Genomic DNA, 22,295 nt, shown 5'->3' with positions numbered 1-22,295 from the left:
CAGTGTTATTTTGTAGTTATTCATGTTCAACAAGCATTCACACAAGACAGACTGCATACAGTTATCCATGTATCAGTCCCAGTCGATCCTTAACTAAATATAGTACGATAGTGTGTCTTATAATACAAAACACAGAATGGAAGCATAATGCTCTTGGTAATACAAAATACAATTTCCTCAGTTTTAACAATAAAAAATCTGTTTGATTACAATCTTGCTGGGATAGAGATTCAGTGCATTTTAAAGTATATCCATGTGTTTCTCTTCATATATCATCATAAAGGCTTACCTGAGTGACAAGAATCAATGGTTGGGCTCAAGTACTGTAGAAACTGAGCAGACTGTAGAAACAGTAGAACCGTACACCTGTTCCCTTAATGCATCAGTTAAAGTACTAGGAAACAGCTCCCATAATGTCAACTCTTTCCATTATATACAAAACCAATCAATAACAAAATACCACATCAAATCAGTATGCCACAGCTGTGTTACATGATTTCCAGCTGATTAATTGTCCATTGGCAGCTTATAGATTGGTCGGTTGTTAAGCAACAAAAGCAATGTGTGCACAACTATGGGGCAAAACAGACAGTGTTGGCTTAAATTGTTGACATGTAAACTATATTTAGTCTCCAATGTTTATTGAAAACATAAATACATTTGCACAATGAGCACTTGTCTCTCAAATACATTGTTACAGTTGTTGGTTAGCTAGCTTGTGAAGTTTAGCCATATTAGCAAAGATGTGACATCAGTCAAAACACCTAAAAACAAGACATGGTATCAAGAACAAGAAAACTAACTTAAATGAGCAGCCTCTTGTACTGGTTCTAGCCATCTGGCCATCCAGAATCACAACACACAGACTTCTGCCCCATTGAAACATGTGCATCGTTTTTGTGATGTTGTCAGCTAACCCATCCATTGGACAAAGAGAGTTCTGTTAAACGGTCTGAAACATGTCAGAGCTAAGTTCAAGCCCATTTCCACTATCATACAATTTTAAACATGATTTAATGATAAAGACTATACCAGTTTGTTCATAAGTATGACAAACAGCAAGTCTGGAACATGAAGGGAAAGATTATCTTAATTGAACAGGTCATTCTCACTGAAATTAAATGTAGACAATGATGGTTGACACAGTGGTACTGGAGATGTTATGTTAAAACCTCTAAAAAGTCCCTCAGTTGAGCATGTGTGATTGCCACAAGCAACCATATGGTGAGGCATGAAACCAGAAAAACAAATTATCTAAATAATATAGACAAATGATTATGCACCTTATCAAAATCTCACAAAAATACAATTTCAGTTGCATTCAAAATGTACGAGTGAAGACATCAGTTATCGTTAAAACAGTAGTGGAAGCAACACTATGAATTCTGTTCAAAGCACTAAGACAAAAATCAGTCCATTATCAAAATGTGTAGGAATATGTAGATAAGTACTGTAGTATAAACTCTGTACGTTAGTGTAATTATTTGAGTATTATGACTAACATTTTACAACCATTTAAAACAATGACTGCAACACATTCATATATAGAAACTAAAATACAAGCCTTGAGGAAAATAAAAATATATATTTTTTAAAGTCAACTTCATATTTGTCATGTCCAGCATATACCCAAAATCAACATGTGAAAATAGCACATTTATGTTTAGTAAAAAATAAAATTTAAAAAATGTAAAAGAGAGGAAGATAAGTTTTCCTAATATGCACCATTTAAACCAAATACGAGTCGGCATTGCATACTCATTGGAAACACTTATATTACTCTATTTTTTACTACAAAAAAATGCACAATTTGCACATGTTGATGTAGGGGTGGTGCTAGAGATGAATATGAAGTAGAAAAACTGAAATGTTCCTTTTAAATTTCAAGTATTTTTTGCAACTTTTAACTTAAATGTGAAAATATTTTGTCCACTAAAGTAATTTTACATAATTAATATATAAAGTGTTGCAAATAATGCAGAGGGGAAAAAAAATGTACTATAATAGACAAAAATGGGGGAGGGGGGATCTGATTCAGTGACTACTTTTTAAACAAAAACATGTCAAACGATGGCTTTGAAGACATGCATTCTCAAATAGACTTGTGTAAGGAGCACTCAACTATCATTCAGTTCAACAGGACACAGCAGAAAGCGCAGGGGAGGCAGTTGGCAAAATGTTCTAATTGCATTCAACACTAATAATAAATAGTACATTTAAAAACATTCTGAAAAATACTAATTGTTAGCGAGACATACACAATTTAAGAAGTGAAGCAGACAAGTTTGTTTCTTCTACTGTGCATTCAAAATGACTTAAACAGCCATGTTTAAAGTATCAGGTCCAGTCATTCCATGAAATTGGATTTGAGTTCATATCACAATACAAAAATGAATAACATCAAAAATAGTATTTACATTTTTTTATAAATAAATTCATTTTGTTTTCTTTCACACCTGTTATTGCCCCACAGATGTATTGGATATGATGATGTAACAAGGGAGAAACTTATGTACATGCATCACTGATAAGTATGTATTGGAAGTACATTTCTTTGCTGTCAAGTTGAAAACCACAACATGATTCCTTCAAACACATAAAGGGACCCAAAGTCACAGTGCAAATGTCTTATGGAAGGATGTGGAGGCGTCTACAGATACTGTCAGTAATTCACCCCTTCATCAGGGATCATTTGGGTAAAGGGGGTAGCGGGGGTGGAGGTTCAGCAGGCAGGGGTGGTGGTCGAGAGCCCCCCCTCGACCCTCCACTGTATCTGTACTCCCCGTACTGAGACCGGTAGTCAAACATGGGAGGCTGAGCAGGTTGGACCCCCTGAGCACTCAGTAAAGAGTTCAGCATCTCAAATGTGTCCTGGTACTCATTTGACTGGCTTCCCCCACCTGCATTGTGTCCGTTAGTGTCAGTCTTGTCCCCCTTGGAGTGAGAGAAGTTTCCCTGGTGGAGGGAGGGGAGACCCAGGGATGGGAGGATCTCAGCAGTTTGCACCCCCAGGGAGTGTGCACTGGAGGCAGCTAACAGAGCAGGTAGCTGGTAGGTTGAGTTCCTGGAGGACTTAGAGACTTTGGAGGGGTGGGATCCCTGGGACTCAGTGGAGTGTGTCCTCTTTCGAGAAGCAGAGGAAGAGCTCATTCTAGATGAGTCACTGGGGGTCTTTTTGCTACCACTTCCTCCTACAGCTCCAGCAGCACTGGCTGAGTGTTTATGTGACGAGGACGAAGACACGGAAGCACCGCTCAAAGACGACGATGAATGATGGTGGTGGTGGTGATGGTGGTGGTGGGAGCGATCTCGATGCTTGCCCTCCCTACTCTTGCCCCCCTCCTCTCCCGAGCCTGCACTGCGTACTTTCTCAGGCACCCGGATTCTCACTTTTATGTCCTGTTCTCCTCCGGCTCCTCTGTTCCCTCCTCCACTGTGCCCCCCTCCTCCCCCAGTCCCCAGAGGGAGGCGCATCTTCAGGGAGCTGCGCTCGCCCCTCTCCTTTTCCAGGGGGATCTTGAGGATGATGGGCGAGGGGCTGCTGAGGTCAGAGGAGGCTAAGCTGGAATGGTGGGAGCTGGACTGCGGCTGATCACGGTGGTACTTCTCCTTCCTCTGATGTTGGCCTATCAGAGCTTGGGCTGCCGAGGCATACTCCCTCTTCACGCTGGCCTCCATGTTCTCCAGCTTCCTCTTCTGAGCAGCCAGGACATCAGCGTGCTTGGCCCGGTACTCACTCAGTGACACCTTGGCTGGGGCGTGCAGCTCGACGTGGTTGGGCTGGTCGGAGCCACTGCCCAGGGTCGACTTGAGCTCCAGTAGTATGGGAGCCATGGATGAAGAGGAAGGGTTGGAGAGGCTGGCCAGCGTGGTCTCAGAGGACGACATGGAGATCATGCTCATCATACAATCTGTCTGGTCCCCGTCCTCTGGCACCTTAGACTTCCCTCCCTTCACTGTCTGACCTGCCGCCTGGGACAAGAGACCATTGCGTTAAGGAACAATATAAGGAAATACCCTGAATGAAATGGAGCTATGAGAATTTAAAATCAGTGCAAGTATGTTACAAACTACAACTTACTTTCCAGTTGCGAATGCGTTTTAATCGGCTTGGTGTCTTCTCCAAGATCTGTAGGAAGTCGTGAGTGAGTTCTGTGGGTAACAAAGTATTACAATTACAAGGTGCTCTGCAATTCACTTCCTTACAATATAACCAACGTCTGCAGTACATCTCAAAGCAAGTGGCTCAGCTGACAGCCATGAGTTGTTTATCACGTTACATCATCATATTCAACAAAATGAAATTCAAACATACCATCCAGCAGCTCAAGGGTGACAGTATTGTCTACATACTCCCACCAGTGCTTGCCGTCTGTGGAGACAGGGATCTCCCAGTTGGACCACTTGCAAGCCAGGTGGATGCAGACGCAGGCCACTATGGGTGGGCTGTACTGCAGGCAGAATGTGGTCAGGTGTAGGCTACACAGCAGGTTGAGTCCCAGATCAACAATCCAAAGGGGGGGAGAGAAGAAACCGATTCAGTTCCAGAATACGATGAAGAAGGACTGTGCATCTCATCAATGGGTGGTGATTTCATTCTAATACAGGTCATAATAACAGCTCCTTTTTCAGTTTAGACAATGTTGCATTTGTATTGAATTGACAAATGTAAAGCTCAAAGTTGAACACAGAGTGAACAGCATACCTGTTGGTAGCCATGAAGTATGAGGTCTGGGCCAAATCCTTACTCGCTGGGACAACAACACGAGAAACAAGAAAATACAATTAAAACCTGCTGCGTTCAAAATAATGCCATTAAATACATGCAATAAAAATACTCATAATACATTTAAATGGGTAAGAACCATTTATGCTATTTGTAAAAGTACTAGGGTTCTCAAACTTCACCAGTAGCCTAGAAAGGGGGTTTGTTGATTCTTACCTCTGACGAGCTGGGTGCACTTGACAACGTGAGTATGTGGGTGGTCAATGGTGATTTCAAAAGCTGTAATGAAGGGGGTAGAGTGGAGACAAAAGGTTTCATGAGCAACAGAATTTCTAAGAACACTCTAGAATCTTCTATCCTGATTTATGGGAACCTGAGGGTGTTAAGTCAAAATAGCTTCAGCTCAATAGATACTGAATTTTCAGTATTCTCACTGTGCGTTAAAATAATTCCCTGAAAACCAAAGTCTTATGAAACTACAGTAAATAGTGAATGAATGCACTGCTTTAGATCTTCAGATGACAGGCCCTGTATAAGACAAATGTAAATGAGTGAGTTGAGAATTAGAGGTTTAGCATTAACATTTAAGCCAGTCATTGAGACAAGGGTTATAGGTGGTGAATGGGCATTTTACGGTGCCATCCAAATTCTATCAATACTGTACTAAATTCATTATCTCTAATGTGATTACAACCAACATATCTTCCATCACAACAATTACGTGACTCAAAAGAATGGCTTAAAGTCAAGAGGAAAAGGTAAAAGAAAGTGCTGCGCTGTAAAGTTAATGACGAAAACAGCGGGGAACCGAAAATGCAAGACAGTACTGATAAAGTGAGCATGGAAGACTAGATGTGACCTTCCAATGGAATGGGCTGCTACTCAAAGACTGCTGTAGACCAGAACAAAGAGGTTAATATTATCAGTAGGCAAGCATCACATCTCTCTATTTTGGGATGAAATCAAAGACCCCATTCATTTGTCCATCCCAACTTACCCAGGGTCTGGAGTATAATGCTCTCAAGAATGACCAGGTCTTGGGCTTGTTGCAGGTAAGCCTGAGGTTGAGAGGACAGGCAGGAGACAGGCATTACTCACTAGGAGGCATTCTCTCACCCCTCATGTCTCACTCACACCTCTTGCTTTCCCTTTACGCAGTCTTACCTTCAAGGAGGTACAACTGCCTCAGAACACCCAATTTCTTACTTTGTAATAACAATTTAAGCACTTAAAGGAGCATGATGGTAAAGGTAAGATTGAGAAAAAGGAAAACCCCAAAGCGCAGGATAGCTTTAAAATTTCTACAGATCAAAGCAGTGAGTATGGATCAGGGGTTGGATCCGGTTAAGGGAACAGAACCGAAAACAATGGCATTTAAGGAACGGAAACAGAACCTGGAATGAAAACGATCCACTGTTCCGGAACAAAACCATTATTTTAAAAGCATGGGAACCGGTTAATAACACTATTTTATGTTCCAGGCACATTTTTCCTAGTCCCAACAAAACGTCCATGCAATGCCCTCACTCGGTCACTCAAACTTATTCCAGTGTCTGTTTGCAACCTAAAAATCTTTGCCTGTGCCGGTTACCTGCCCGTCCCCCTCTGAAGCATAGGCTACGGTACTGACGTTAGAAGCATTATTCAGAAGATAGGGAGATAGATTTGTAATTGGCTAGAGAAGAATGGATACATTTTTTTCAATGCTAGTTAAGGATACTATAGGCCTAGTTACCTTGATGGATTGGGATAGGGGGCAGCATTGGGAAGTTTGGATGAAAAGCGTGCCCAGAGTACTGCCTGTTACTCAGGCCCAGAAGCTAGAATATGCATATAATTAGTAGATTTGGATAGAAAACACTAAAGTTTCCAAAACTGTTAAAATAATGTCTGAGTATAACACAACTCATATGGCAGGCGAAAACCTGAGAACAATCCAACCAGGAAGTGGGAATTCTGAGGATTGTAGTTTTCAAGTGAATGCCTATCGAATATCCAGTGTCTGTGCGGTCAGATTGCACTTCCTAAAGCTTCCAGTAGATGTCAACAGTCTTTAGAAGTTGTTTCAGGCTTCTATTGTTTAAGGGGAGAGAATAAGACCACTCAAAGCAAGTGGCTCAGCTGAAAGCCATGAGTTGTTTATCACGCGACGTTCTTTCCCTTTCCTTTCTAATGAAAACAGTATTGTCCAGTTGAAACAATTAATATTTATGATAAAAACACCCCAAGGATTGATTAGAAACATTGTTTGACATGTTTCTACGAACTTTAAATGGAACTTATGACTTTTCATCTGGACTTTGTGCATTTGGATTACTGAACTAAATGCCCGAACAAAAATGAGGTATTTCTGTAATTTAATGTAGCTCTCTGCAATTTCACCGGATGTTTGTTTGAGACGACGCATTTCTGAACAATTTCAAATTAGGTTTTTGGACATAAAGATGAACTTTATTGAACAAAACAAACATTTGTGTAACATAGAGTCCTGGGAGTGCCACTAGATGAAGATCAAAGGTTAGTGATTAATTTTAACGCTATTTCTCACTTTTGTGACACCTCTCCTTGGCTGGAAAATGTCTTTTTTTTGTGGCTAGGCGCTGTCCTAACAATCATATGGTGTGGTTCGCCGTAAAGTATTTTTGAAATCGGACACTGTTTGGATTAACAATAAGTTTCTTTAAAATGGTGTATAATACTTGTATGTTTGAGGAATGTTGATCAGATTTCTGTTTGAATTTGGCGCCCTGTAATTTCACTGGCTGTAGGCCAGGTGTTCCGCTAGCAGAACCCCCTTACCAGAAAGGTTAACCTCAGGGATAGTGGCCAGTATTTTCACATCCGGATGAAAAGTGTGCACAAAGTAAACTGCCTGCTACTCAGGCCCAGAAGCTAGGATATGCATATTATTAGTAGATTTGGATAGAAAACAGTCTGAAGTTTCTAAAACTGTTTGAATAATGTTTGTGAGTATAACAGAACTGATTTGGCAGGCGAAACCACAAGCACAATCCACACAGGGAAATGTTTTTGAGGTCAATCTGTTTACCATTAGTTTTCTATGGTAAGCCCTTTTTAATAGGAATCTAGTTGCAGTTCCTATGGCTTCCACTAGATGTCAAGTCTTTAGAAATTGGTTGTTTTTCCTTTGAGAAATTAAGAAGTAGCCCTGTTCTTTCCATGTGTCACTCCAGGTAGACTCTAGTCTTTTGGTGCGCACTTCACTTTGTTTTCATCTGGTATTGAACACAGTTTATTCTGTGTTAAATTTTATAGATTATTTACGTTTTACAATACCTACATTTGGATTAGGAACGTTGTTTGAAATGTTTGGACCAAGTTTACAGGTAACTTATTAGATACTTGGGCGAGTTGGAACCGGTGTATTTTCTGTATCAAGTGCGCCAAATGAATGGACATTTTGGGGGTATAAAGAAGGAATTTATCAAACAAAATGACAATTTGTGATGTTTCTGGGACATTTGAGTGCCAACAGAAGAAGATCTTCAAAGGTAAGGCATGAATTATATCGTTATTTCTGAGTTGTGTCGCACCTGGCTGGTTGAAATGTTCAAAGCGTCTGCTTTCGCCATAAAGCCTTTTTGAAATCTGACACTGCATCTTGGTTAACAAGAAGTTAAGCTTTATTTTGATGTATTATACATGTATGTTTTGTTAATTTTTATTATGAGTATTTCTGTTTTTGAATTTGGAGCGCTGCAATTTCACTGGATGTTGACAAATCAATCCCGTTACCGGGATCTGAGCGGGAAGGGATCACTTAGAAGTTAAGTATTACTCTGTGGACCTAATTCAGATTATGCATGACAAGATGCCCAGCATGTCAAGCCTCCTCCACTCCCGCAAAATTTCAGTCGCATTTGCATCATAGGCTACACTTGTCTGTCCATCCTGCATGTAAACAACTAGCTTGCCTGCTCAATCTGCACTGATTGGTGAAGAAATTGAATGAGATAAGTTTAAAAAAATTGATTTCACAGGTTAAAAAAGGAACAGAAAGGTATTATATAAACTAGCACTTTTTGTGGGGTTCAAACCAGTCAGAACTTTATTTTGCTGAGACAAAAAAAAAAAAAGAAGTCAGTTCAGAACAAAATAATTTTGGTTCCAACCCCTGGTATGGACAGAACTGTTTACAGATCTCCCCGTCTGAAAGGAAGATGGTGAGTGTGTGGAGAATATCAACAACCTCTTTCACAACCTGTGAAAGAGAATGCATTGGAGCTATGTCTTTGTCACAAAAGATATCAAGACCACTTCAAATGTTATCAAGAACTTTAAAGTCAAGTTGCATTAAATGTTATTGCTCCGTTTCTTACCAGAACTTGTATCAAATAAAGCAAAATATCTAAATCATTTTTAAAAATTGTTTCATATAACACCAACAGCCTGCAAGCGGAGAAATCCATGTCAAACAGTTATGATGCAACTACCATCATGCATATTGACACAAAAGTACGTACTTTGGGTCTTTAAAAATACCAAAAAAGATAGAGAACACTGGATCTACACTCAATCAGTTTGTGGTCAGAGGATCACACTGCAAGTGTCATAGTGAGTTTGAAGTGGAGTGGTCAGACCATGGACACTTACATCACTGCGGATGTCTGGTGAAGGGTCCTGAGGGTTAAGGCATGCATGGGTCACCTTGATAACATGCTCCAACTTGCGGGGCTGTTCCTCAACCTTTGCAGCCAGGAACAGTGTCGCTGGAGCTATGACCTAGGGGTAAAAAAAAAGGTACATTTTGTTCAAAACTGGTGTCTTGTTAGTGCTACACATTATGCATTTCACAAAAGATTGAATTAACTTTACAAGACACAATTGTGCAAGGGAGGCTCAGCGTGCAAAAGTACTTACATTTCTGTGGAACCTGGTGAAGGACTGGATCATGTAGAATCGGTGCATATACACAATAGCAGTATTAATTGTTAGCTGGGACCTGATGCATAAGGGTTAAGGATTATAACATATGATATCTCAGTGAGATTTAACTCAAAGTAAATTGACAAATTACGGAAATGTTATGTAACAGCAGCTACCAACTTATTTTCAACTAAACTAGCTAGTTGTGGGTGTGGCTAAGTGATCTGCTGTAACTACTCCTAATGTTGACTGGTGGTACATAGTAGGAAATAACTGGCTAGCTAGAACAACATACTAGCTGGCTAGAACAGCATTCTCAACCTGGTCTCAGAGTTTGTATGTAAATCCGAGTCAATCCATTTAGCATGTTACATTTGGTATGGGTGGCTGGGTGAGGTAAAACGCAAATGTCTAGCAACCCAAAGGTTGCGAGTTCGAATCTCATCACGGACAACGTCAGCATTTTAGCTAATTAGCAACTTTAACTACTTTTTATGTTAGGTTAAAGGGCTATGGGAATGGTTAGCTAACTCCTAAACGTAAACCTAACCTAGCTAACATTAGTGAGCTAGCTAATGTAAGCCACATAGCTAGAATTCGTAACATATTGTACGTTTTGCTAAGAATTGTATTTAGTAACATATACAAAATGGATGATGCACATTAACAAATTAATACATACCATACGAAATGTAACATATCATACTAAATTGTGCTTATTGGCTGTAGTAACAGAATAATACATGCTCTGATACCAGTTTGACATTCTGGGTCAGAGTTTGTTGTAGTTAATTAAGGAAGTAATTAATAAGTGGCCACGAAGAAGCCAATGACATGGTATCAGAAATAAGAAACTAACAAGCTTTAATACACAGGGGAATTTGTATCACATTGCAGCATTGGACCTCTCACCAATACCATTTATATTAGGTCGTAAACGCCAGTTAACGTTCGCTTGCCCCAGGATGTTTTTAGCCTACTCGCTAGCTAGCCACTCGTAATAGCAGATAAAGACTGCCAGCTTAGCTCCCATAACAGCGCCACAGATCTTTGATATCACCCTAACACTATGGCCAACAAAACCAATGCTTTTATCAAAATATAATAACGTGTTTAATACACCTGAACCCCGTTTATAATAAATAACTGTCAAATGGCCCCTGCTCGGCTTTTGTTCTCCACAGGAAGCTTATGCCTAGGCCGCAGAGGCCTACACTAAACGTTAGCTAACTGTCTAGGCTAACTATCTAGTTGTGCTAATAGAATCCAACTCCCTGGCACTCGCGAGTCACAGCAGCAAGTCTGGGCTGCTTGTTACAAATAGCTATTAACTACGCCAGTCTGTACACACCACAGATGAATAAATAGGATAACATGAATACAGTATCCATATAAGATAGCAACTAGCCATGCCGCCAAACCGGCATCAATCTCTATAGCTAGCCGTTAGCAGGCACAAATCGTCCCCGGCCCGACAAAAGATACACATTGAGTCGCTGTCCCATGTCCTGTAGAAGGTTCGCGGCTTGCTGTCTGTAGGATAATTCCTTGTCTGGATCAAGCCCCACACGACGAGATGGGCTATTCTCGATCTGTTCTCGGGTGAAGTACCATTTGTTGTTTGTTCCAGAAGGAGAAGGGAACGAAGCCGCCATTACTGAGAAGGACAATTTTTTAGACTCGTGGTACGTCACAGGAACTGACGTCAATGGTGTGGATGGCGTAAATATGCCATGTGTCCCTAAACATAATTTCTAAACATCTGTAGCAAATAAACGAAACCTCTCTGGTATCCATGGCCTGACAGAAAAGTAAATGCGAAGGGCCTACAATCAGCAGACAAGGGTGAGTTAATCTATAACATATTCCTGGTTTGGACGAGGGATGCAGAATATCGCCTCGTCTGGGGACTGTTTTGGATTATTGCAGGTGTGGTGTAGTCTGGTCGCTTTTACAGTCGCGGAATAATCACCCTTCGGTAGTGGATAATTCAGCCTACCAATTGAGGAGGAGCTGTGAACGTCAGACGACCATGTCCCCTATGAAGAACTCCGGGGCTGTGTGAGAATGTAGATGAACTTCAAAGGTACTCTCGCAGGTGGAATCTGAAAATCCAAGGTGTAAAAGAGGTAGAGGGAGGGGATATTGGAGAAGTAGTCATTAATATCCTGGGAAAAGTGGCACCATGCATCAACGACAGGCTAAGAGACGTGATTGATGAGGTACATCGATTTGGGAAACGAAGATCTGATGGACCCCCTCGCAATATCATATTGCGCTTAACTATGCGCCATTACAGGGACATCATATGGAAAATGGCCAAGGGGAACAAGTTTCTGGACGAGAAGAAACTCCGCATCAAAGAAGCTCTGATACCGCAGGATCAGGCTGCCAGAGAGAAACTGTGGCCGTTTATACAGAAGGCGCGACAAGAGGGAAAGAAGGCGGGGTTCAAGGGCCCACACGCGTTTATCGAAGGACGAATGATTACTGGGTAACTCTGTTGACATTAACCAAATTGGAACTGTGAGTACTACCATGAGTACAGTTAATGTACTGCCAATTATACATGTACCGTTCGAACTACAACTGATGAACACTTGCCAAAGAAAAGGAAGTTAATAGATTTGTTATTCTGTTGACCACAGCTACCTCATCTGAGCGTAGTTTTCCGTGGAGTAATCCTCTCAAGGTTCACTGTTTGTTTTATTGTTCACATAAATACTTGTTATCTAATTTGTGTTCACTCAATATCGTTAGTCTGAATGCTAGGGGTTTGAGAAATCCTACAAAAAGGAAAGCTTCATTTTTATACTGTAAACGCAGTAATGCAGATTTTGTTCTTCTTCAGGAAACTCATTAGGGTGAAAGTGATTTGAAATTTTGGAAAGCACAATGGGGAGATATGGCCTATTTCAGTTATGGATCAAATCAGTCTGCTGGTGTTTTGACACTTATTCACAAGTTTAAAGGTGACATTCTAGAATCCACATCTTCACAAGACGGCAGATGGGTCATAGTAACTGTTAAACTTGACAATGCTGTTTTCATCATCTGTAATGTATACGGACATAACTCACATGCTCCTAATAAGACCCTTTTTACCCAATTTACCAGGAAAGTACAGGATTTAAACAACAAATACTCGGAGGCTTTTCTAATTATTTCAGGGGATTTTGATGAAACACCTGATGCATCTCCTGATCATTTTCCTCCTAGAACGAGTCAAAACCCTCAAAATAGTAACATTATCATTACATTATGCAAGGATCTCTGTGTTGAGGATGCCTGGCGTTATTTCAATCCGGATGCTAAGGGTTATGCCTGGACCAACACAACTATGTCACGTAAATCTAGAATAGATTTATTCCCAATTTCCCTTTTTTTGTTACAATTTGTTATAGATGTAGATCATCCGTTGGCTCCCTTTTCTGATCATCACTTGATTTCCCTGAATTTACAAGCTACTAAAACATCAAAAGGTACTCGAGGATATTGGAAATTAAACAATACACTTCTTAAAGATACTGATCTCATTGAAAACATCAAATCATTAGCTATAGATATTTTTGCTAGAAAAGACTTGGGTCATGGAAGCAGATGGGAATATTTCAAATATAAAGTCAAGAGTGGTAGCCATTAAAAGAGCTGATGCAATTAAAGAACCATAGAGAAAAAGGAGATGATGAGCAAGCTTGACAGTTTTCTAAAGAAAGATAATCTATCTGAAAAAGAGGAGTTTGTGTTCAGGTCTTTACAACTAGAATTAGAACAGATTTACACAGATCTGGCAAAGGGTGCCTTTGTAAGGTCAAGAGCAAAATGGATTGAAGAGGGGGAAACAAACACTAGTTACTTTTTTGCACTTGAAAAGATAAACTACAAAAGAAAATATATAACTGCACTCAAAATTAACGATGTTTTATGCAAAGATCCCATTACAATATCATCATTTGTCAATTATGAAAACCTTTACAGCTCTCAATTTCAGGAAGATGGTTGTGAAAGTTACATTTGCCCATTCAGAATTGTGTCCCTGCAATTGAGGATGATTTCCACTCAGTTTGCGATTCACCTGTGTCAATTGGAGAAATTAGAGGCTCTGAATTCAATGAAAAAAGGAAAATCACCTGGCCCTGATGGCCTGTCAGTTGAATTCTATAGACAGTTGTGGGAGTTACGAGAAGACCCGATTTTCAATATGTTTCAAGATTGCATTAAAAATGGGGAAATGGTCTCCACTATGAAACAGGGCCTTATTTAATTGATTCCGAAGCCTGATAAAGACCCTTCTCTCATTGACAATTGGAGACCAATTACTTTATTAAATGTTGATTACAAATTGATTGCTCTGGTTTATGCCAAAAGATTAAAGAAAGGAATAGATACCATTATAAATGAGACTCAAACAGGATTTATGAACATTTGTTTAGTCTTGGACTTTATAGATTATTCAGATGCATTCGACTCAGATGCGGTTGTTCTATTTCTGGACTTCTGTAAAGCCTTTGACACATTTGAATATGAATTTCTCTTTAGGTCTCTTAAACTTTTTGGATTTGGTGAATATTTTATTAAAGTCATTTGCATGTTTTACAAAGATATAAATAGTTCTGTGCTACTAAACCTTAATATTTCCAAAATATTTAGTATCAACAGAAGTGTACGACAGGGATGCCCAATTTCGCCATTTTTATTCAGTTGGTTGTGGAACTTCTATCTCTAGATATTCTGAAATTTGTATGGCTTAACCATTTTTAACAAAGAAATAAAAATTGCCCAACTGGCTGATGATTCTACTCTTTTCTTAAGAGACAAAGACCAGGTCGCACATGCCTTAATGCTATAACTGCATTTTCTATTGCATCAGGATTAATGCTGAATATTTCTAAATGTGAAATCTTATGTTTATTTGACTCTGATGATCAAGAAATTGAAAATATTCCTGTAAAGGACTGTGTTAAATATTTATACATCTGTCAAAAAAACACTTAATCAGACATTTGAATTTCTCTCCTAAAATTAAGAGAACTAAAAATATATTTAATAATTGGCTACAAAGAGATATTTCTATACTTGGGAGAGTACTTCTGTCCAAGGCAGAGGGACTATCTCGTTTTGTGTAACCCTCATTATTGTTATGTGTAAATCCAGCTACTTGTAAAGAGATCAATAAGACCTTTCTTGACTTCATCTGGAAAAACAAGTCTCACAAACTAAAAAAATATGTCCTTTCTAACAAAAGAGCTGAAGGCGGTCTAGAAGTGTTGGATTTTGTTGACATAAATAACACTTTCAAGATATACTGGTTGAAAAAATGTTTGCTCGATACTGATTCAATATGGTATTTCATTCCAAATAATGTGTTTAATAAATTGGGAGGTCTTCAGTTTTTACTGAAATGTAATTATTTTCCTGAAAGATTCCCTGCTAAATTGGCTAGGTTTCACCAACAAGCTTTACTGGCATGGAAAATATGTTACCTGCACAATTGTTCCCCTCATAAAGCTCTTTTGTGGAATAATTCAGACATAACTGTAAGGAATAAGTCATTGTTCTACCCCAGCTGGCATGAGAGGAATATTGACTTTGTTCTTGATATTTTTGACACGGGTAATATTCTCACATATGAACAATTTAGAACATTGAAAGAGTTTCCAATACCTTTCAGAGAGTTTATGTGATCAAAGCCGTTCCCAGTGGTCTAACTACACTTATGAAGTCATCTTAATTTGGGGAATGATCACAACGTTTATCCAGAACTCAGATTGGAATGCGTGGGCTTACTTGAGAAATCTTGTAATAAATATATAAGACAAATTCTTCATTCACAAAACCAACTTACACAGAGAGAAACGTTTTTCTGGAACATGCTTATTCCTGACATTGTCTGGAAAAATGCATGGTTAAGGCCTTAATACTGTATACCAAACAAAGTTAAGGAAGTGCACTTCAACATTTTACACACGATCTCCATGTAATTCTATGATTTCCACATTTGTAGCTATTGATATCTGCGTTTTCTGTGAAAAGGGTGAGAATCTGTCTCACTTGTTCTTCGAATGTAAATGTGTGTCAGAGTTTTGGGAAAACCTTGCAAAGTACTTATTTACCATTATGAACACTGCCTATAATTTTAACATAAAATATATGTTACCATTGCAATGATAACAAAAACCACTGAAATTGTAAATTTTTTATTCTTGTTGCCAAATACTTTATACACAAACAAAAATTGAAAAATTCTATACCAAAATTACCAATTTTTCTGATTGAATTCTCATTAAAACACTAACCCTAGTGAGTAACAAGAATAACATCTTCATGAATCATTATAAGATATTTTCAGAGTGAATATAATTGCACTTAAATTGTTTCTTTTTTGTATGTTTGAGCATTGTTAATACCTGTGTTTGGTTTGCTAGACATGTTTGATGTAGCAATGTCAGTTGATTTTTGTATTATGAATCAAATAAATGTATAATAAAAAATAAAATAAACCCATCTGAAGGTGTGGAAGACATCACCCAATAAATCCCAAATATTTATCATTTTAAAAGCGACCGAGATTCTTCTTATAAATTGCTATATAAAATAAATCCATTAATGTTATTACTACTTAGCAGAATGACCCAACAAACAAACCAACCCGGTCTCAGGACATTTCATATTATCCTGTATGTAAATCCAAGTCACTTGGTATCTTTTAATTTGTGGATGTCCAGCACCAATTTCATAGTACAAATTGTATCTAGGTGGCTAGCATTAGATGACTGTTAGCTAGGTTACAGGTTAAATTTAGGAGTTAAATTAGAGTTGGAAGATTAGCTAAAAATGGTTAGGGGAAGGGTTAGCGAGCATGCTAAGTAGTTGCAAAGTAACTAAAAAGTAAGTTGCTAAAATGCTAATGTCTGAGATTTGACCTCAACCTTTAGGATGCTAGACGTTTGCGTTATACTCCCACCCCACCAACTTTATTTTTGTTGGGGGGGGGGGCCGGATTTACATTTACTATGTTGCATCTAGTCAACGAGACAAGGCTGCACAAACTCTTCCCTTTACTTGTCTGGCTTCCTATATTGATACTGATTAGTGAGATTGAGCTGACAAGTCAGGACCTCAGGTCTGGCAATGTAAGCACATGGTCCAGCATGCTGTTTCAGGCCGCTATCTTGGGGGACCCAATGAGGCGGGTGCCCTGCTACCAGGCCGTGTACTCCACTTGGTACAACTAGATGATAATCAAGTAGCAAACCCATAGAAAGAATCACAGAAAATAATGGAAAACGACTTTAATGACCAAATGTAATGCAACTGATAATTGACAAGCTATATACAGTACATTTCAGTTCTGTTTGCAACAAAATAAAAAACCATAAAACATCTGTAAATACCACAATTTACACAGTCACATTTCCAAATCTTTCAGAACGCTTCCGTTTCTTTGCCTGTGGGAAAAAAATTAAACCATTAAAAATATATATATATATTTACGGTATTAAGTATCAAAGAAATTGTATAATACCTGTATTGATTCAATACAGAATGTGAAAACATACCTCAACGTCAGGTGTAACAGCAGCGAGTATCCCAAATCTTTCTTTCCGCTTCTTCAGCTTTTCATCTTCCTCAACCTGTAACACACAAGCATTTTGCTACACCCACAATAACATCTGCTAAATGTGTATGACCAATAAAATGTGATTTGACATATGGTCTTAAATATGTAACTTGGAGGTGACTTAATCAAAAATGCTTTAGTGTAATAATCACAAGGTTTCGATTGAGCATTTCTTTCAGGATGCCCTGTAGTCTAATACACACACCATACAGTTCATTAGGTACACCACCCCATTCACAAAAATGGATCACCCCTAAAGACAGTGCGTTACGTGGCTGTGGCTTGTTATATAAAGCAGGCAGAGGCATTCAGTTACTGCTCGATAGAAAGTTAGACTTGTCAAAAGGAGTGACCTAAGCAACTTTGAATGTGGTATAATCTATGGTGCCAGGTGCACCGGATCCAGTATCTCAAAAACTTCCGCACTCCTGGGCTTTTCATGCATGACGGTGTCTAGGGTTTACCAAGAATGGTGCAGCAAACAAAAAAACATCTGGTCAGCGGCACTCCTGTGGGTGAAAACAACATGTCGAGGAGGTCAAAGGAGAATGGCAAGAATGGTGCAAGCTAACAGGCAGGCCACAAACAGGCAAATAACAGCGCAGTACAACAGTGGTGTGCAGAACGGCATCTCGGAACACACAACTCATCAATCCTTGTCACAGATGGGCTATTGCAGCAGACGATCACACCGGGATCCATTCCCATCAGCTAAAAACAAGAAGTGGCTCCAGTGGGCACGCGATCACACACTGGACAATTTGAGGAGTGGAAAAACATTGCATGGAACATGACAGTGAATTCAGTCTACTTGAGTGGCCTGCGCAGTCCCCAGACCTCAACCGAGTAGAGCATCTTTGGGATGAAATGGAACAGGCCGTCCGCAGCATGAACGTACCACCGTCCAATCTGCAACAACTGCGTGATGCTATCGCATTAGCATGGACTAACATCCCTGTGGAATGTTTCCAACACCTTTTAGAAAGCCCTGAAGAATTCTGTCTGTTCTGGAGGCAAAGGGGGGTCCAAGGCAGTACTAGATAGGTGTACCTAATAAGCTGTCCAGGGAGGATAGAAGCTGCCCTACCCCTAGGCACTCACCTTCTTGGAAACTGAAGAAACGTTCCCGCCAAATCGCTCTGCTCGCTTTTTTAGCTGTTCAACACTGACCGCCTACACAGAACACAGAGATGTTTGATTAAATATTCTGGGTCACTTATGGTTACATTATTTAAATGAGGGGAGGTCACTGTTTCTCATATTTGGATTACTCACAGTGGATTTATTCACAGTAACACCTTTGATAGAGAGAAACACTAATTAAAACCAGAGTGCAAATGCAGGAGAAAACAGTATCATTACTTGTGATAATGAGGTTGTTCAACACTTGTTTATAAACTGACTGCAGGTTATGGTTCTTGGAAAAAAAGAACATTAAAACCACACATGAACTGTGAAAATGACTGGAAGATTCACACTGACCTGGGATGGAAGTTGGAGGTGCAGCAGCGGGCAAACCAAACCTGAACACAATGCATATTTAATCAAATTAAAGTTTGTCACATGCGCCAAATACAACAGGTATTTTTCACCTTAGAGTGAAATGCTTACTTACAGGCTCTAACCAATAGTGCAGAAAAGGTATTAGGTGAACAATAGGTACGGTAAGTAAAGAAATAAAACAGTACAAAGACAGGCTATATACAGTAGCAAGGCTACATACAGACACTGGTTAGTATGTACATTTTTTAAAATTATTTATCCGTTATTTTACCAGGTAAGTTGACTGAGAACACGTTCTCATTTGCAGCAACGACCTGGGGAATAGTTACAGGGGAGAGGCGGGGGATGAATGAGCCAATTGTAAACTGGGGATTATTAGGTGACCGTGATGGTTTGAGGGCCAGATTGGGAATTTAGCCAGGACACCGGGGTTAACACCCCTACTCTTACGATAAGTGCCATGAGATCTTTCATGACCTCAGAGAGTCAGGACACCCGTTTAATGTCCCTTCTGACATATGGTTAAAGTGACTGCATATGTATGATGAACAGAGTAGCAGTAGTGTAAAAGAGGGGTTGGGGGGGTGGTAGGACACAATGCAGATAGCCCGGTTAGCCAATGTGCGGGAGCACTGGATGGTCAGCCCAATTGAGGTAGTATGTACATGAATGTATAGTTAAAGTGACTATGCATATATGAGAGCAGAGTAAAAGGGGGGTTGGGGGTGGGGCACACAATGCAAATTGTCAATATAGGTTAATAGATATGCCCAATCAATAGTGTGGGGAATATTTGTGGGATACTGACCGGGCAGCGCGTATGGCCTTCTTGCCATCAGCTGACGCAGGGACATTGAAGCGTTCTGCTCTTTTCTGTACCCTCTGAAAACAGGATTTAAAAAAATAATTATAAGGTTAGCACACCACCATTGCATTGACGACTTGTCATGACTGGTGAGAGTGCAGCAAGCATCATATTACCTCATCCACAGACGCTGGGGGTGTGATTTTTACCACTTTCTTTTCAGCAGTCCTGAAACGCATTAAAATCACATGACTAACATATTTCAATAGGGACATCAGATCATCAGGAAAATGGAGGGAAAATGTCACTTCAATGTGTGTTCACATAAAAGGAAAAACTTACTCCTCAGACACTATGGGTTTCTTGTCATTATCCTCAGTGATGGCATCCTCTTTCGTGAGGTCCTACATGTTCAAATGCATAAAGCATCATCAAGAAATGCACCTATGATTTCACATTTATTTTCCTAGCAGATATTTCACCAAAGCAATTGCAGCATGTACAAAGTGACTTTATACTGTATGATCAAAATCATACTGGACATGGTGGAACCCATCTAATCCATACATGAAGTGCCATTGCTGCTATAGTGGTTTAAAACCAGGCTTACCTCTGGCTCTTCTCCCAGAACATCATCTTCATTTAGGCCCATGTCATCCTCTGTTTAGGATGAAAATCAGGCTTATGATTCATCTTATCATTTCATAGACTCAGTAGACTTTTCACCATATTGCTCACACCTTTTAAATATAAAAGGGTGTCAAGGGGTAGGGGCTAGTAGAAGTTGATTTGGAATTCAGCAAGTTACACTTTCATAGGCCAATTCAAATCCTCAAGTTTGCAGATGACAACAGCCTGATTACCAAAAGTGACGAGACATGCTACAGGAAGGAGGTGAGGGCCTTGGCGGAGTAGTGCTAGGAAAATAACCTCAACAAAACGAAGGAGCTGATCGTGGCTTCAGGAGAGAGCACGCACCCATCCACATTGATGGGGCCGCAGTGGAGAAGGTGAAAAGCTTAAAGTTCCTCAACATACACATCACTGACAATCTGAAATGGTCCACCCACACAGATGGTGTGGTGAACAAGGCGCAACAGTAAGTTGAAGAAATTTGGCCCCCAAGACCCTCACATTTTTACCAATGCACCATTGAGAGCATCTTGTCAGGCTGTAGCATTGCCTGGTACGGCAACGGCACCGTCCACAACAGCAGGGCTATCCAGAGGGTGGTGCGGTCAGCCCAACATATCACACTGCCTGCCCTTCAGGATATATACAGCACCCAGTGTCACAGGAAGGCCAAGAACATAATCAAGGACCTCAGCCAAATGAGCCACTGACTGTTCACCCTGCTATCATCCAGAAGGAGGTTCGTACAGGTGCATCCAAACTGGAACCAAGAGACAGAAAAACAGCTTCTATCTCAAGACAATCAGACTTAAATAGCCATCACTAGCTGGCCTCCACCCAGTATCCTTCCCTGAACTTAGTCACTAGCTGGCTATCACCCGGTTACTCATCCCTGCACCTTGGAGGCTGATGTCCCATGTACATAGACATGGAACACTGGTCAGTTTAATACCGTTTCCCCCATTTCAAATGTATATCCTGTATTCTAGTCAAGGCCATGCTATTCAACTATTGCTGTACATATACTATTCTATTCACGTATTCTTCAGATATACTACATATTATATCCACACTGTCCATACATCCCATCACACACACACTCAACATGGCTCATCCTAATATTTCTACATTTCTTAATTCCACTTGTATACTTTTAGATTTGTGTGTTGTTAGATATTACTGCACTATTGGAGCTACGAACACAAGCATTCCGCTATATGCGCAATAACATCTGCTAAATAGGTGTATGCAACCGATAACATTTTATTTGATCGACATCGGCTGATTTGATATAAGCTGATGTAAAAAGGGCTGATTAAACACATTTGATTGATTGGAAACAGCACCAGGCTTTATTATAGTATGGGAACCTGACCCCATGTGTATTTAGTCCATCCATTATTGCATGCTCACCATGTTCCTCCAGATAAGCCTGAAGTCGTGTGATCAGTTCCACTTTGTTGCCCTTCACATCCAGACCCCTGGTCTCACACTCATGCTTCAGTTCAGCAAGCTGTGGGAGGTCAGACATGAGTGTAGATTACTGGTTAGATTACATTTGAGATTTCCCACTAAATGGCAATTTTTTAAAATTCAAATGTTACTGCCCAACAGTGAAGTTTGGCCTAACATTCTCAAGCACATTCTGTACAATTTTCATTCATTCACTTGTAGTCGCGCATGCGCCGATGTCAGTTGTCAACTTCACAGCAGTAGCAGAGCTAACTTTGGCCCTCGTTGAATAACAAAGCCAACCCAATACACGCGTGGATATCTTAAACCTCAAAATACCTTGTTAGCTAGCTACACCGTGCAGCAAGCATGGACTATTTCCGTCCTGTCCGCTAGCATCTGCTAGCTAGCTACCTACGACTCTTTGTGTCCGAAGATCCCCAGCGTGCTAGATCATGATTTACAATGTAAAGATAGCTAACAACATACAATACTTGATTTCCCCAAAATGTAATACCGGTATTAGAAGTTTCAAACTAAGCTAAAACGGGTTAACAACCTTTAGTTTCTGGAGCTCCACAACTTCAGCCATCTTGCTTTGTTGTAGTGGTAGGGCATTCGCGAACGAACGACTCTTTTTGAACGGCTCTTTTTGGTGACCGTCGGGA

At 40.0% G+C, this 22,295-nt stretch overlaps 2 protein-coding genes across 3 annotated transcripts; both read right to left on the bottom strand.

Annotated features, from left to right (window-relative positions):
* Positions 1-624: 624 nt before the first annotated feature.
* On the bottom strand, positions 625-11,330 carry LOC115132471 (cyclin-T1-like). Of its 2 annotated transcripts, none has more exons than XM_065020845.1 (9): positions 11,099-11,330; positions 9,608-9,689; positions 9,341-9,469; positions 5,724-5,784; positions 4,943-5,005; positions 4,706-4,751; positions 4,316-4,479; positions 4,082-4,152; positions 625-3,972 (listed from the first exon to the last, which is right to left on the bottom strand). In XM_065020845.1, the coding sequence occupies exons 1-9, from the start codon at positions 11,266-11,268 to the stop codon at positions 2,689-2,691; spliced, it is 2,070 nt and encodes a 689-aa protein (XP_064876917.1). In that variant the 5' UTR covers positions 11,269-11,330; the 3' UTR covers positions 625-2,688. The 2 variants fall into 2 exon arrangements, with proteins under 2 accessions (XP_064876917.1, XP_064876916.1); XM_065020844.1 differs by having other exon boundaries at positions 4,706-4,761; positions 4,944-5,005; positions 11,099-11,328.
* Positions 11,331-16,890: 5,560 nt separating this feature from the next.
* LOC115132470 (SAP domain-containing ribonucleoprotein-like) lies at positions 16,891-22,295 on the bottom strand. The gene is made up of 11 exons (XM_029665153.2): positions 22,187-22,295; positions 21,589-21,688; positions 20,153-20,202; positions 19,885-19,946; positions 19,719-19,770; positions 19,546-19,619; positions 18,717-18,757; positions 18,510-18,532; positions 18,336-18,407; positions 17,173-17,247; positions 16,891-17,061 (listed from the first exon to the last, which is right to left on the bottom strand). The coding sequence occupies exons 1-11, from the start codon at positions 22,217-22,219 to the stop codon at positions 17,014-17,016; spliced, it is 630 nt and encodes a 209-aa protein (XP_029521013.1). The 5' UTR covers positions 22,220-22,295; the 3' UTR covers positions 16,891-17,013.

This window comes from Oncorhynchus nerka, linkage group LG7 (genome assembly GCF_034236695.1).
Source record: "Oncorhynchus nerka isolate Pitt River linkage group LG7, Oner_Uvic_2.0, whole genome shotgun sequence".
NCBI lineage: Eukaryota > Metazoa > Chordata > Actinopteri > Salmoniformes > Salmonidae > Oncorhynchus > Oncorhynchus nerka.
The sequence above is the reverse complement of the archived record's forward strand: the minus strand, read 5'-3'. Positions and strand labels throughout refer to the sequence as shown.